The sequence below is a fragment of the Colobus angolensis genome, unplaced genomic scaffold (genome assembly GCF_000951035.1).
Source record: "Colobus angolensis palliatus isolate OR3802 unplaced genomic scaffold, Cang.pa_1.0 Scaffold450, whole genome shotgun sequence".
In the NCBI taxonomy this organism is placed as follows: domain Eukaryota; kingdom Metazoa; phylum Chordata; class Mammalia; order Primates; family Cercopithecidae; genus Colobus; species Colobus angolensis.
This window is the reverse complement of record NW_012117933.1, coordinates 1,709,570-1,725,053: the sequence shown is the minus strand read 5'-3', so window position 1 is coordinate 1,725,053 and position 15,484 is coordinate 1,709,570. Positions and strand designations below refer to the sequence as shown.

General features: G+C 37.9%; 1 protein-coding gene across 5 annotated transcripts in view; it reads right to left on the bottom strand.

Moving 5' to 3' along the window:
• The window catches only part of GLRA2 (glycine receptor, alpha 2), a 236,029-nt gene that overhangs the window by 46,805 nt on the left and 173,740 nt on the right, over window positions 1-15,484 (bottom strand). For all 5 annotated transcript variants that reach the window (XM_011957866.1, XM_011957868.1, XM_011957864.1 and 2 more), the window contains one exon: window positions 9,798-9,947. In XM_011957866.1, the coding sequence (XP_011813256.1) occupies window positions 9,798-9,947 (150 nt within the window). The remainder of the gene's footprint in view (window positions 1-9,797; window positions 9,948-15,484) is intronic.

The window sequence follows — 15,484 nt, the reverse complement described above, 5'->3', positions numbered from 1 at the left end:
CACCAACATGGCACAAGTATACATATGTAACAAACCTGCACGTTATGCACATGTACCCTAGAACTTAAAGTATAATTAAAAAAAATAAATAAATAAATAAATAAAAATCAAAAAAAAAAAAGTTGTATATAGACCATATTTTGCCATGCAATCTAATTTCCCTTTGTGGAAGAAAGATAAGAGGAGTAGAAGTGGAAGAGCTATTGTAGTTATTCTAAGATACTTGATTTTGATTTGTATAACATGTTCCCCAATAAATTGAACACAAAAACCTTTATGACCCAGAGTTGGCTACATACCTGTGTTGTAGAGACAGTGGACACAAAACGAGCAATCACTAAACATAGAACTCACTAAGTGCCAGGGCCTGTTTTATGAGCTTTATTCAGGAAAGCTCATTTTTACCACAGTTCTATAAGGTAAATATTATTCATTTCTGTACCTCTGAAACTGAGGTACAGAGAGGTTTTGTTTTTAATTAAACTGCCTACCAAAGTCACAGCACTGTTACATTATAAAGCCTCTATTTCAATGTTGACAATTTAGCCCCTTCATTTTAGGAGGAGAAAACCACAACCCAAGTTGCCTTAGACAAAGTTGGTCTAAAACCCTGGTAAAGTGAGACAAAACAAGGCCACTTCATGATTTTGTCTAAGCACAGACAAAACAAGATCACTATGCTACTTACAAAACACTAAACATCCTTCTCTCTTGGTTAAAATTCCTGCCACTTTTTTTTTTTTTTAACCAATTACAGTTTTATTCTCATTCTAGTCGGCCTTTCTATAGATAAGATTGATTGAGGTTATTGAATTTCCCCCACTTGCTGACAGTATCTGATCTAGAGTAAACTCCTGCTTCCTTAACTTTTCCCCTTCAAATCAACCAATTTATAGGTAGAGATCAGCACCCACCACCCCTCATTCTATGTGTTCTCCCTCACTGCAAAGAGTAGTAAACCCACCTTGTTTAACTACAAGTTTGTTCCTGGTGGTCTTTGGCTAAAGGGCGTTGACACTTATTTGCCTATGGTACACATCTTGAAGTGATACCTAATTTTCCAAATGACTGAATCAATATCACAAAAATTAATATAATCTAGAACAATGGCCAAATCCAACAAAATGAAAATTTATAGGAATAAATATAAAGTCCTTTATTTAGGTTAGAAAAAAATCAAGAACATAATCAAGAAGGGATAACTTGATAGCTCTTCGTGTTAATAATAGAAAAAAAAAAAACCTGGGAGTTTAATAAGAATTAGCAAGGTCAAAATTAGCCAATCATAGAATCAGACTACTTAAAAGCAATACTGTAATTTAGTGCTCTATTAAAAGTATTCAAAAGTCCAGATAAAGATAGGGGATACTACTGCTGTTTCATGTTATATATTGATCATACCTAGACTACCTTTCAAATTCTGTGACTTATACGTCAAGATGCCCATTAGCAAACCGTAGATAGGGTAACCAGCATGGTGAGGGGCTGTTAGCCATATCATAAAAAGGGCTAGATCAATTTAGCAGAGATTCAAGAAGACCTACCAGCTCTCCATGCTTAAATATTTGAAAGGATGTCTCCAATAAGAGAGGACAGAGATTTTACTCCCAAAGAATAGAAGTGCTGGTCTAACTGGAGAGATTCTAAACATGGATTGAATTGTACTTTCTGGAGGTGAAACCCCATGGATTTAAATGATCCACTCCCGGGTGACCATTGACACCGGGTCCTTGTCTTCTAGCCTTCACCAGCTGGGCTTGCTGTATCACTGGAATGAGAAGATCTAAAACCCTTAGAACATTGGAGAGGAAATAGACAGTATGGGGCTTATGGGCCTACCAAGTGGAGGAAGTTGTTCTCCTGCCTGGGCCATTGCGTTGGGTTTCAACGCTAAAATCTGGATTATTGGTCTGTTTTTGTTTTCTGTTTCTTTGTGATTCACTTTTGATAGGCTCTATGTGTCCAGGAATTTATCCATTTCTTCAGGGTTTTCTAATTTGTTGGCACACAGTTGTTCAAAACAAGCAGCCTTTTATTTTATATTATTCATTTTTTTTAACTTTAAGTTCAGGGGTAAAAGTGCAGGTTTGTTAACACAGGTAAACTTGTGTCATGGGGGTCTGTTGTAGAGATTATTTCATCACCCCAGGTCTTAAGCCTAGTACCCGTTAGTTTTAGCTGATCCTGTCTGCCCTTCCACCCTCCACCCTCCAGAAGACCCCAGTGTGTGTTATTCGCCTGTATGTGTCCACGCAGTCTCATCATTCAGCTCCCACTTATAAGTGAGAACAAGTGTTATTTGGTTTTCTGTTCTTACGTTAGTTTGCTGAGGATAATGGCCTGCAGCTCCATCCATGTCCCTGCAAAGGACGTGATCTCACTCATATGTGGAATCTAAAAATTTTGATCTCATGGGGGTAGAGGGTATAATAGTGGTTATCAGTGCCTACAGAAAATGAGGCGACAGGAGAGATGAGAACTTAGTCAATGGTTACTATGTTACAGTTAGATAGGAGGAATAAGTTCTGGTCTTCTATTGCACAGTTGGGTGAAAATGGTTAATGATAATGTATTGTTTATTTCAAAATATCTAGAGGAGATGATTTGGTGAAGAAATAAGTGTTTCATATGATTGATACAGTAGTTATCCTGATTTGATCATAATACAATGTATAAAACCTCAAAACCTCACATTGTACCCCATAAATGTATACAACTATTTATTATGTGTCAATTAAAAACAAAATAGAAGAAAAATAAGTAAAAGGCAACTTGTCAATAGGTGGCCTACATGCCATAACCATGTTCTGAAGCAGCCACAATTTCTATTTCGTAACTGAACAAAAAGAAGTCAGGGCTATCTGGGTAACTGGAAACATCTGAAATTATGCACAGTGCCAGAAGTAAGGTATGATGCAGTCAGATATAAAATGAAAGTGGGAGATAAATGCAGGTGAGGCTGCATTGTAGAGAAGTTGTTATAACTTCACATGGTGCACATATTTCTTATTGGAGCTGAGGAGATAACATTAAAATAGAGTTTTATTGCATAGACCTGGGGCATCAGCTTCTAATAGACTGGAGTTGGCTAGTTCTGTCAGGGAATATCTGGGCGTGATTGTTTCTGAGAAACTCTGTTTTGATAAAATTGACAGTGGCTGCTTTGCAAAACCTAGAAAAGATAATCAAAGCAAATACACCTAGTTGCACATTGCCTGGCCACTCCTTGAAAGTGACCCCATTTGATAACTTGATTGCTCAGTAAACACCAGACACTCTTCCCATGCATGTAAATGTAATCTCAGGTGTTCTCTCATTAAATACCTTCCTTGACTAAAGCTTAATGCCATTGTCTTTCTGGGAGATGATCTGCTCTTATTTTTTGTTATACCTTCTAAAACATCAACCTGTATGTTATTTCAGAGGTCAGTTTCTCAGTAGGAAATTAAAGAGATGACATATTGCCTTGGGAATATTTACTTTTTTTTTTTTTGAGATGGAGTCTCACTCTGTCGCCCAGGCTGGAGTACACTGGTGTGATCTCGGCTCACTGCAATCTCCACCTCCCGGGTTCAAGCAATTCTCCTGCCTCAGCCTCATGAGTTCCTGGGACCACAGGTGCATGCCACTATGCCTGGCTGATTTTTGTATTTTTAGTAGAGACTGGGTTTCACATGTTGGCCAAGCTGGTCTCGAACTCTTGACCTCAGGTGATCCACTCACCTCGGCCTCCCAAAGTGCTGGGATTACAAGTGTGAGCCACCGCTCCTGGCCAAAATATTGAACATTTTTAAATGATTAAAAACAAAAGAAAACTCAGGCCACAATGCATTTCTGTGAAAATTAATTTAGTAGTTCATGACTAGGTGGGCCCCAAACTAGGAGAAAACAAGTGAGGCCTCAGGGGCAAAATTTGAGGGGGGTACCCAAAACTCCAGTACTCAAATGATATTTAATGTAATGTTTTAAAATATCATTATTAATATGAAAAATCCATGGTGAACAAAACATTAAATAAAAAATAAAACAGGATCTGACCCTGTACTTGTGTGACTCACTTGCCTCACCCTATTTGCTTCTCCTTGCCTCACCCTATTTACTTCACCTTGCCTCACCCTATTTTCTTTTTGCATTAATTTCCTCATCTGTAAATTGAGATAAGAACAGTATCTTAATTGTTATTACGTAATTCACTTAATTTAATTCAAACAAGGACAATTTTGATAGTGGCAAGTGGCACTGACAGACATTACAACTCTGTAATGTTGATGGTTGCAAAGTAAAAAAAGTTTTATCAAACAATAAAATGTAGTTAAAATGGTTTTATATCATACAAAAATGACAAAATCACTCAATTATGAGCATTCAGATGCTCAACAGCAAGACTGCTCAGTCTTTCTTTCCTTTTTGTTTTATGTTTACGGAACCTGTGATTTTCCATGTTTTCCACTGACCCTACGAAGCGGTAGCCTGGTGGCTTCATGGATTTTGCATGCTATGCCATAGAACAAGGCTGGTATCCCAAGTGACCAGTAGGGGCAGCAGTGACCCATCACTGATAGAGACCTGTCCCCAGCCTCTGGTGTCCAGTTGCACTTCATTTTATAAGCAAGCTCCCCGCCAGCTATCCTGGAAAGGGAGTGTTAGTTATGACACTGCATCTGGGACACATCAAGAAAAGATGCCTGGACAGTAGTGATTATTATTAGTATTATTTTTTAGATTTCACCATGTGTTAAAGTGAGAACTTGTTCACTGCACATGCATATCCCCATACCGGAGGATCACACTATGACAGAATCCACGTCTATAAAGTGGAGTTCAACCAAACCCGTTTCCATTTATTTTAATGCAACTATTAATGGAAAACATTTTGTTTAAAATGAGTTATCCAGGACAAATTCTAAATCACACAAGGTATTGGAAAAATAGGCCTAAATCAAGACTTTTCCAGGCAAACTGGGCTGTATGATTGCATTACTCACACAGTTGTAGTGGTGATTAAATGAGTTACTATATGTAAAGAATGTAGAAGAGTACCTGGCATATAGTAAACCCTCAATAAATGTTAGTTCTTGTTATTTTTTTTTCCTAACCATGGTTCAGATTTTTTTAAAAAACTGAAAAATGCTGCCTTTCCTAAGGGACAAATAATTGGAAATATCTCTTGCCTATTTTTTCAAAATTCAATCATCAGTGATAATTAGGAACCTTGACTGTAAAGATCAAGCGTGATTTGATTTACTCTTCAACTCCCCCCAAGACTTAACTTTGGTAATAAACATCGTGTTCTGAATAGCCATTCTGAGATACACAAACTTAAGAACATCTCCATGTCAAACATGCAAACTTGCATTTCTCAATAAACATAGCAGAGATTGTAACTGCCAACTGGCATCTCTAAGACATCTTTTAATGTAAGATATCCCTTTTGCTCCCCACTGCAATGCCCAAACCATATCTTTTTCCTCCTTCCTCAAACCCAGCTCCTTTGGCGTCTCTGAAGTTCAGGTGATTAGACTTCACTACTGATTTTCCTTATCACTGCCGTTATCTATCTGTGCTGTTATCCTTTATTGGTTGCACTCCTTTATTAGTTGATGACTTTAGCATCCGTTTCCCTGTCAACCCAACACTCATACTAATGTCATCTTTTCTGGGGGGTCTTCAATATTCATATGGATAATAGACCCCATCCTCGGCCTTCCAATTCCTGGACTGCCTTGCTGTCAATACTTTTTTCTCAACCCAACCTTAGTTACATATGCTTATTTATGATCATAGCCTTATCTTTGTCTTTACTTCCTGTGAAGTCTTCATTTTGAATCTCTCTCTTTCTCTCTCTTGAATACAGTGTCTCTTCCATGTTCTCCCCTCTCTATCCACCTCAGAATTTCTGGTTCATCACTGCAACTACTGCCATGCAACCTCCCTTCACTTCACTTCCGTCCCTCCCTCCCTCCCACTTTCCCTTACTTCCTTTTCCTTTGTTTCTTTCTTTCTTCCTTCTTCCCTTCTACATTCTCTTCTTTCAACTCCTCTATCATCTTCTCTTTGTCTTCCACTCACTTTCCTGCTCACTTGGCAAAACTTCAATTGTAGTTAAACCCAAGTACCTGTTATCTCAGTACCTGAATCTGATCCTGGAAGCTTGCTGGGGGAAAACACATACCTCCTGATTGTTCACACTTTAAAGTCATAACCACAATTCTCATATGGGCACTCCCACTGCCTCTGCCTCAGCACTCTGCCCCATCACTCTTCTTGGAGCAATGGCTTTTTTACCCTCCCAAACTACTATTTAATACTTGATCCTTCTTCCTCAAACCTATATTTCTTCTTTCTACCATACTCTTAGCTGATAGCTAGCCTCAGAATTCATGCACATAATAGGAGCTATTAGTTAAGAGCTGCTACATCCTGCCATTATTGGACATATCAATTGACTAGCAACCATAGTCATTTTCCCATTTTGTTTGTACAATGGTGAAGCACACAGACTCTGGGAACACAGTATCTCACTTCAGACCCACTATGCCACTTCTTGGCTCATGAGAATGAGCAAGCTATTTAACCTATTTGTGCTTTAGTATCTTCATCTATGAACTGGCAATAATTTAAGTCATTACTACCATTGATGAAATAATTGTCTCCATGTAATGCCAACCCTGACCCTTTGCTTTGAATTTTTTCTCACCTTCTCAAGACATTTGTCCTTGAAATTATGCCCTCCTTTCACTGCAGTGTGAATACCTCCCTTTTCATGAGACTTCCCTTTGTCAAACGCATTCTTTTATCTTACATTTTGGAAAAAAATATCCCCCCATGAGCACACATTTTATTCCATACCATCTTCTATGTTCCCCTGCACAGTAAAGGCAATTGCAAGTGATATCTAAGGTTTGCCACCATTTCCTTTGTTCCTTTTTCTGCCCAATCCACTCTAGACAGGCTTTCTAAATGATGGAATGCTCCATTCTCAGAACTTTTTTTGTTTCTATTATCTCAATGTGTAATCTCACTTAGTTTTGTGGACTTAAAACAGTATCTGTTTGCTGGTCACTGCCAAATATACATTTCCAGATGTTATCCCTTTCTTGAGCATATATTTCTATCTAATTACTTGCTAACTCTACTGCGATGTCTCATGGGCATCTGAATTTAAGAGCATAAAAATATGACTCGAGGTCCACTCCAAATCTGCACTTGTCACAATAGTCTCCATCTTAATAAATGGTAACACTACCTACCCAGTTGCTTAAGCCAAAAATCTGTGAGTCATATTCATTTTCTCACCACTTCACATAAAATGCATCAGCATGACCTATTGGTTTTACCTCCAAAGCATAACCACTAGAATGTAAGTTTCATCAAAAGGTTGCATTTTTTTTTTCTGTCCTGTGAAGCAATGCATTCTGAGCATTTACACAGTGCCTGACACATAGTAAGAAGTAAATACATTTTTGTGGAACAAATGAAAGATTCCTGAACCTAACCACTTTCCTTCATTCTTATGACCAATACCATAATCTAAGCCATCAACATCTCCACCTATAGTTCTACAATAGCCTCCTAACTTATCTGCTGCAGTTGAGTTTTATTTTTTAATTTAATCTGAAAATGTTTGTCTTTTAATAGAGGTATTTATTCTATTTTCCTTTACTGTATTTACAATATATTTGGGTTGAATCTACCACTTCTCTATTTGCTTTCTCTTTATCTGTCTTGTTCTGCATTCCCTCTTTCTTTTAGATTGATTTTGTCTTTTTATCATTCCATATCCACCCCCAATTGTTTGCTAGTTATGCTTTTTTAAAAATTAGTCTTTAATATCTGTTATTATGTAATGCCAGACATTGCTAATTGATGACAGATCTCATTCCCACAGAGCCCAGGTACAGTCTAAGAATCCTTCACACAGTAATTAAAAAATTCCCTAACAATTATTTAGAATTGTGAAGCAAAATGAAACCCATTTTCCATCTCTGGTCTAGGAGAGCATGCAGTCAGTAAGCCAGGATAGTGTTTCTTAAATTTATCCCATCATAAGAATCACCTAGAGTGCTTATTAAGAGTACAGATTCTTGTATTCCACCCAACTTTATAAATCAACATCTGAAAGGAATTTTACTGAGAATTAGTATGTTTCAGAGGGGTCCTAGGTGAGTCTTATTACGATAAGGTAAGTTTGGGAAACCTGAGCAGTATTACCATATGTAAAAGAAGTTGTTGAAGGACTTAAACTATCCACTGAGGCGGTTGCAGCATGAGTTCTATACTGTTTTGTGTTGAAATACCATCATAATGTAAGAATATTTTCTGGGTGGCACAAGTGATCCTGAACTTCTGCTGCTGTGTGCTGGACTTCTGTGAATGTGATTAAAGAAATGATAGCACCAACAAGGAGGCAGTGACGAGAAAATTGAGAAAGGCACAACATTAAAAGGTAATGTACAGCAAAGAGGATATTTGTGCTTGTTTACTTGTTTTCCTTATCTATGGCAGGACAAAATGTTCCTGAGAGGTAGCGAAGAGTGAGACAGGGCAGCTAACAGGACAGATTTCTCTCTTGCAGCCTAGAGTATGTGCAGGAAACCTTTTAGTGGATGCAGTCAGAACTCAGTGAGCTCATACCCACATAAACTCCTCAATATAAGCAATGTCTCACAACAGATATTCAGCTTTACATCTACGTATTTGCAGCATTAATAGTGACTGTGAAATATTTTTGTTTTCATTCCAACAGAGTAGCATATAACTATTACTTCACCAGCAGGATTAATTTATCAAATATTTTTTGGAACAGATTTTGAAAAATCTCTCTCTCTACTATACATAAAATGTTAACTTTAGTTCTCAAGCAGTATTGTTACAGGAGGTAACATTCTCCATATCAAAGGGTATGTTTCTCTTCCAGAGTTTGAAATGGAAAACAGGTGCAAGCCTTTTGATAGCCTCTACAAGATTGGGTTATAAAGCAGAACAGTGTTTTCCAAGCATGTCTGCACACCAGAATTGCCTGGGGAGCTGCAGAAATACCGAGGCTGGTGCCCCTCCTAACATTGAGATTTAATTGGTATAAGGTTGTGTCTAAGGCTTGGGATTTTTAAAATATCCCCAGGCAATTCTAATGTGCAGGCAAGTTTGGGAACCACAGGACTGGAGATGTTGAGCTATGCATTTCAAACCTCAAGTTTCTGGACAGTGTAAAGCTTAGGATTCTGCACTAAAGTTTAAGATGAGATCAGTCTCACTAGATTTATCATGTTGCAGTCTACATGGGTATGGCATAATTTACATAAAGCCAGAGCAATTGATGAAAAACACTCAATCAGATCAGTGATGTACACACACACACACACACACACACACACACACACACACACAGAGTCAATATTTAGAAGAACCAGGATTTTAAAGTAACTTGGTCAAATTGAGTATATATCCCCAATTAGAGTTGCTAGATAAATACAGGGAGCCCAGTTACATCCGAATTTCAGATAAACAATTTTTAGTATAAGTATGTCCCATGCAATATTTGGTATGTGCTTATACTAAAAATTGTTGTTATCTGAAATTCCAGTTTAACTCCATGACATGTATTTTTATTTGCTGAATCTGACAGTCCTCCCCAATTTTAAAGGCCTAAGCTGAACACTAAGTCAGTGTAGTAGGACAAATCAGAACAAAAATTAACCTTGGCTTCTTGCTTATTGTGTGCTCTTCCGTTTTCTGAATTACATTGCCTGGCTAACCAACTCAAGCTCTACATTGTCTGAACTGAGGGGCAATCATACCTTATTCTGCCTCTTCTGTCTTCTTCGGAGGCGCAGGAACTCCTTGTGTTGCCTGGAGACAAAGTTCACCGCTGCGTATTCCAGTAAGGCAGCAAACACAAACAGAAGGCACACCGCCATCCAGATGTCAATCGCTTTTACATAGGAGACCTGAGAGAGAGAGAGAGACACACACAGAGAGAGAGAGAGAGAGAGAGAGAGAGAGAGAGAGACTATGAAAGCTTGCCAGGAAACCAGATTCTTAATGGTGTGAGCAGCAAAATAACCTAATTTCGAGTTGATGGGTGCAGCACACCAACATGGCGCAAGTATACATATATAACAAACCTGCACGTTATGCACATGTACCCTAGAACTTAAAGTATAATAATAATAATAATAATAAAAAAAAAGAAAGTGCTTAAGCCATTGATTCTACATTAAGATTCTGGGAAGAGCACTGAAAGTCACATGCCCCCAAACCAGTAGCTTTATTCCTGAGACCGGGTCCAAAGATGACTTCAAGAATTTCCTTAATGACAGTAGATTTTAAGTGTTCTCACCACAAATAAATATGTGAAATAATGCTTATGTTAATTAGCTCAATTTAGACACTCCATGATGTGTACATATATTGAAACATGTTGTACACCATAAATATATACAATTTTTACTTGTCAATTAAAAATAATTATTCTCTTAATTAAAAAAAGAAAAATGAAACTTTGAGGCAAAGTAGATGGGTGCTATTATTAAAACTGCTCACTTCTATTTCTTAAATTAACATTTACAAACCAATATAATTAAGATAATTTCAAAACATGGATGAGAAATAAACTCTGTATGGCCTTAGGCTCTTCAGAAGCCAATTTGTAATTTTCTTCAATTTACTGATCCTAACTGATATGAAAACACAGTTCTAAATACTTTTAAATCCTCACAATTTAAGAGTATTCAACCCAAGTAAAATATCAGGAATCTAGCCTTGAGAAGGTATCTGGTTAAAGAGAAAACTTTGATAACCCTTCAGTGTTTGCTTAAGTGTTTAGTAAGTCTTATAATTTGACAAAGTAGATTCTGAAAGCAAATACTTTCTACTTGCAATGGAAAATGCCCCTCATTCTAACTTAAAATTATTTTTTCAACTGTAAAAGGGAAAAATAATTGGATGAAGTTATAAAGTATTGGATCCTGGACTACAAAGAGTACTTACTAAACTACCATCTGAATGTGTACAATCCAGTTCTAATTTTTAAATAGTTTCCTGTATTTTGGTATCTGTCAAGTGCTTGCCAGCCAGTATTTTAAGCATTTTACGTGTGTGAATTTTTTAACCCTTACAACAACTCACCCCAATTTTCTGATGAGAAAACTGGGGTAAAGAGGGATGAAATTATTACCCAAGGTCACAAAAGTAATAAATGACAGAGTCAAGACTGGAATTGGAACTCAGTCTGACTAGTGGATTTCCTTTCCGAACACACACAAACACATTGCTAGGATCATAGTTTGTATCTTTGCATTTCCCTTTGGCCTTTATACTGAGCATTTCCCATGTTATTTATTTTTCTTCTAGATCATAATTTCTAATGCTTGCCTAATCGTCTATACCGTGATTAAACATTCACATTGTAAGACATACAGGTTATTTTCTATCTTATATTTTATGACTATAAATTTTGCTGTTATAAACATTCTTCTCCCAAAATATTTGACTGTGTCTCTGATTATTTGTTGGATCAACTTTTAGGTGAGTTACAGAAGTAAAGATATGAAAATAGGCTCTTGAATTAGAAGGTTTGCAGGAGCACAGTGGGCATAAAAGCAGAGATTCTGGAGTAAGATGCCCCAATTAAGAAATGCTGCTCTGCTACTATCTGTATAATTCAGTTATGTTATATAACCTCTCTCTGCCTCTATTCCTCATCTTTAAAATAGGAACAATAATAGTACCTACCTCCTAGAGTTGTTAAGTGGATAAAATCACTTAATATACATAAAGATTTTAGAATAGTTTCAAACACAGAATAAGTCCTTATAAATGTTTGCAATTATTTGGCCGGAGAAGGGTGTGATTTTGTGAATGGATAAATTTTGGAAGGAACAAAAATTAATAAGGAACATAAAACTCACCCACAATCATAATATATTCTAATTATTATTTTTAAGATCACAACCTGCCTTACACTATTTGTCTAAAACAATCTGAAGTACTTGTGTCAGATCCACATGTATTGTGACAAAATGATCTAGCACTTTGTTATCTCCAGTCCTTGAAACATATTATTCTTCCTACCTGGGATGGTTACTCCCACTCCTTCTGATTAATAGTCGCCTCAGAATTCTTTAGGACTTCGCTGAGATATCAGTTCCCCTGGGAAGCGTCCCCAACCTTTCTCCTTTCTCTCATCTGAGTTAGGGGCCACGTTTCTTTGTTCCCTTGTCACTCTCTATTGAACTTATCTGTTCCTTCTTTGCCCACTTTTTACATGGAAGATGTCCCTCATCTCACTCAACTTACAATTTTATATACATATACAAGTTTGTATATATATATATACACACACAAATTTATATATCTATATATACATATACACATATATGTGTATATATATATTATGAGATGGTGTCTCACACTGTTGCCCAGGCTGTAGTGCAGGGGTGTGATCTAGGCTCACTGCAACCTCTGCCTCCCAGGATCAAATGATTCTCTTGCTTTAGCCTTCTGAGTAACTGGGATTACAAGCACGTGCCACCACACCCGGCTAACTTTTGTATTTTTTAGTAGAGACAGGGTTTCACCATGTTGGCCAGGCTGGTCTCAAACTTCTGACCTCAAATGATCTGCCCATCTCGGCCTCCCAAAGTGCTGGAATTACAGGTGTGAGCCACTGTGCCTGGCCAATTACATTTTAAAGTATTCCCTGACCCTACTCTTAGACTGTAGGTTTATTTTTTTGTTTTTCTTTTTAGTTTAGGCCCTGTGCAGTATTACTTTGTATCTCCAGCACAGGACCTAGCAAATAGTGCAAAGGCAGTAGTTATGTGGGATGGATAGATGGATTGGTAGATAAATACATGGTGGATGGATCGATGATGGATAGATGGACTGATGGTTGAATGACTGACTGACTGACTGAATGAATGAATGAATGAAAAAGAAGGAAGGAAGGAAGGAAATATCTAGCTATTTTTGCATCTTTGTGCTTTAAACAGTTATGAAGGATATACTGTTACCCACAACTGTATATATTTGATACTTCTAAGAGTGGACTATTAGTGAGTTTTTATTTTCTCAGCTTGCCTAACATTCCTGGAACATTTGCTTCCTTAATAAACAATAGTTTCTCTTGTATTTGCTCTTCTGGAGCAATCCTATTTTCCTGTAATAATAGAACATTACCAATCACAGCATTTCCAGTTATATATTATTCAGATGGCCTATAAATGTTTTAAGACCCACTAACGAGAGGAATGTGTTAATGCCCTAGATATGTGCATACCAAGAGCTAAGTCCAATAGAGCTGACCATCATTCCTCCTCTTCCTAGTGTTTACAGCATTCAGTAATTTGTACACCTTTTCTCCATCTTCTTCTAGCAATCAGCAGACCAAGCTCATATTTGGCTTCTTTTATAGCTGCTCATAAATGAGTCCTTCCAGTCTTTTAATCATTTTGGTTGGTCTCTGAGTTTCCTCCAAATCATGAACATCTTTCCTGCATTGAAGTGCTGGCATTAAATGCATTATTCACATGGATTTAGAGGGTGTTGTGAGACATCTATCACATATGATGTGATGTTCCTTGGTGCTGGTTTCTCAGAACTGAAATGCCTTTTTGTTGCTTTTACACAGCTCTGATGTCAGATTCTCTTCTTTCAGCTGCTAATCCTTAGATGTTTTGAGTTCACATCTTCCCTTGTCACATTCCTTTTTTTTTCTTTCTTTTTTTTTTTTTTTTTGAGACGGAGTCTCGCTCTGTTGCCCAGGCTGGAGTGCAGTGGCCGGATCTCAGCTCACTGCAAGCTCCGCCTCCCGGGTTTACGCCATTCTCCTACCTCAGCCTCCCTAGTAGCTGGGACTACAGGCGCCCGCCACCTCGCCTGGCTAGTTCTTTGTATTTTTTTTTTTAATAGTGACGGGGTTTCACCAGGTTAGCCAGGATGGTCTCGATCTCCTGACCTCGTGATCCGCCCCTCTCGGCCTCCCAAAGTGCTGGGATTACAGGCTTGAGCCACCGCGCCCGGCCTCCTTGTCACATTCTTTTTATGATTCTTGGACTTACATGATTCCTTCTTGAATGACTTTACTACAAACTTGCAAGATAGTTTTAAAAGGTAATGAAGTTCTCAAAATGCTGTTATGATTAACTCAGTTGGTATCTTTTCAGGCATATTTAATTCAGAAAAACAAAAACATACATTGAGAGCCTATTACGTGGAAGGCTGTACTAGGTGCTGGTGGGAGATGGGGTAAAAGATACAAAGATGACTAAGAAGTATATTAATTCTCCCCAGGACTTCCCAGATTATATTTCAGGGGACTGCACTCATGCTGTGCTCCAGAAAGTATCATTCACATAGATCATGGGGCAGCAAATTATAGTCCATGGATCCAATTCAGTCCATTGTTATTTGAAGACAGCCATATTCATTCATTTACATATTGTCTGTGGATACTTTTGAACTAAAATGGCACAGTTGAGTAGTTGTGACAGAAACCAAATGGCCACAAAGCCAAAAATACCATATGGCTCTTTACAGAAAACATTTTCCAGCCTCTGACCTAGACTTCAGTGTTATCTTGTTTTTACTGGGGTTGCACATCTTAGTGACCCTGCCTCACCACTTAAGAATCCCATGGTCTACTGAGGGAGACAGTCACATGAACATATAACTGATATAAAGTAGATGGTTCCACATGACAAAGTAAAGGAAGGACAAAAAGTCTGGTGGAATATGGGGAGGTTAATGTCGATGGAAAAATCAGTAAACGCTTTATTCCTAGGTGGTGTGGCACTTGTTTTAGGGCTTGAGGAGAGCCAGGTCTTTGATGGGTAGAAGAAGCTGTAAAATCAAAGCCATAAAGATGGGAGAGAGTATGGTGGTCTTGCAAATAATGAGCAACCCACTGACCGGGATATGCTGGGCACCTGGGAGGTAATGGTGACGGGTGGACAGGTAGGCTGGGCTGGCAAAGGAAGGCATTGAAAGTCAAGCTGATAGGTTTGGGGTTTCAAAAATTTGTTAAGATAAGCTAATGATGGTTTTGAGGTGGAGTGTAGATGTATGAGGTTCCTTCCTTTCCTTTTCCTTTTCCTTTTCTTTTTCCTTTTCCTTTTCCTTTCCTTTCCTTCCTCCCTTCCTCCCTTCCCCTCCCCTCCCTTTTTAAACAATTATCATGATGCTGTTTTGTCTCTGAAAGCAAGAGTCTTAGCAAAGTAGACATTATCCTCCTTATGGAAATTTACCCCGCCTCTTCTTGGCACTTTCACTTCTATATAGGTTGGTTCTCTTCCAGGCTCTCTGACATCTCTGAAGCAACAACATCTCTGAATCATCTGATCTTCCTTACTCTCTTTGGGACATCTTATTCCATTTGGTATTTCCATTTCTTGAACTCTTTCCTCCCCAGTTTTCACTCTATCTTCATATCCTCAATGAATTAATCCACTCCTATAGCTTTCTTCTTATTTCTGTGTGTCAGGGT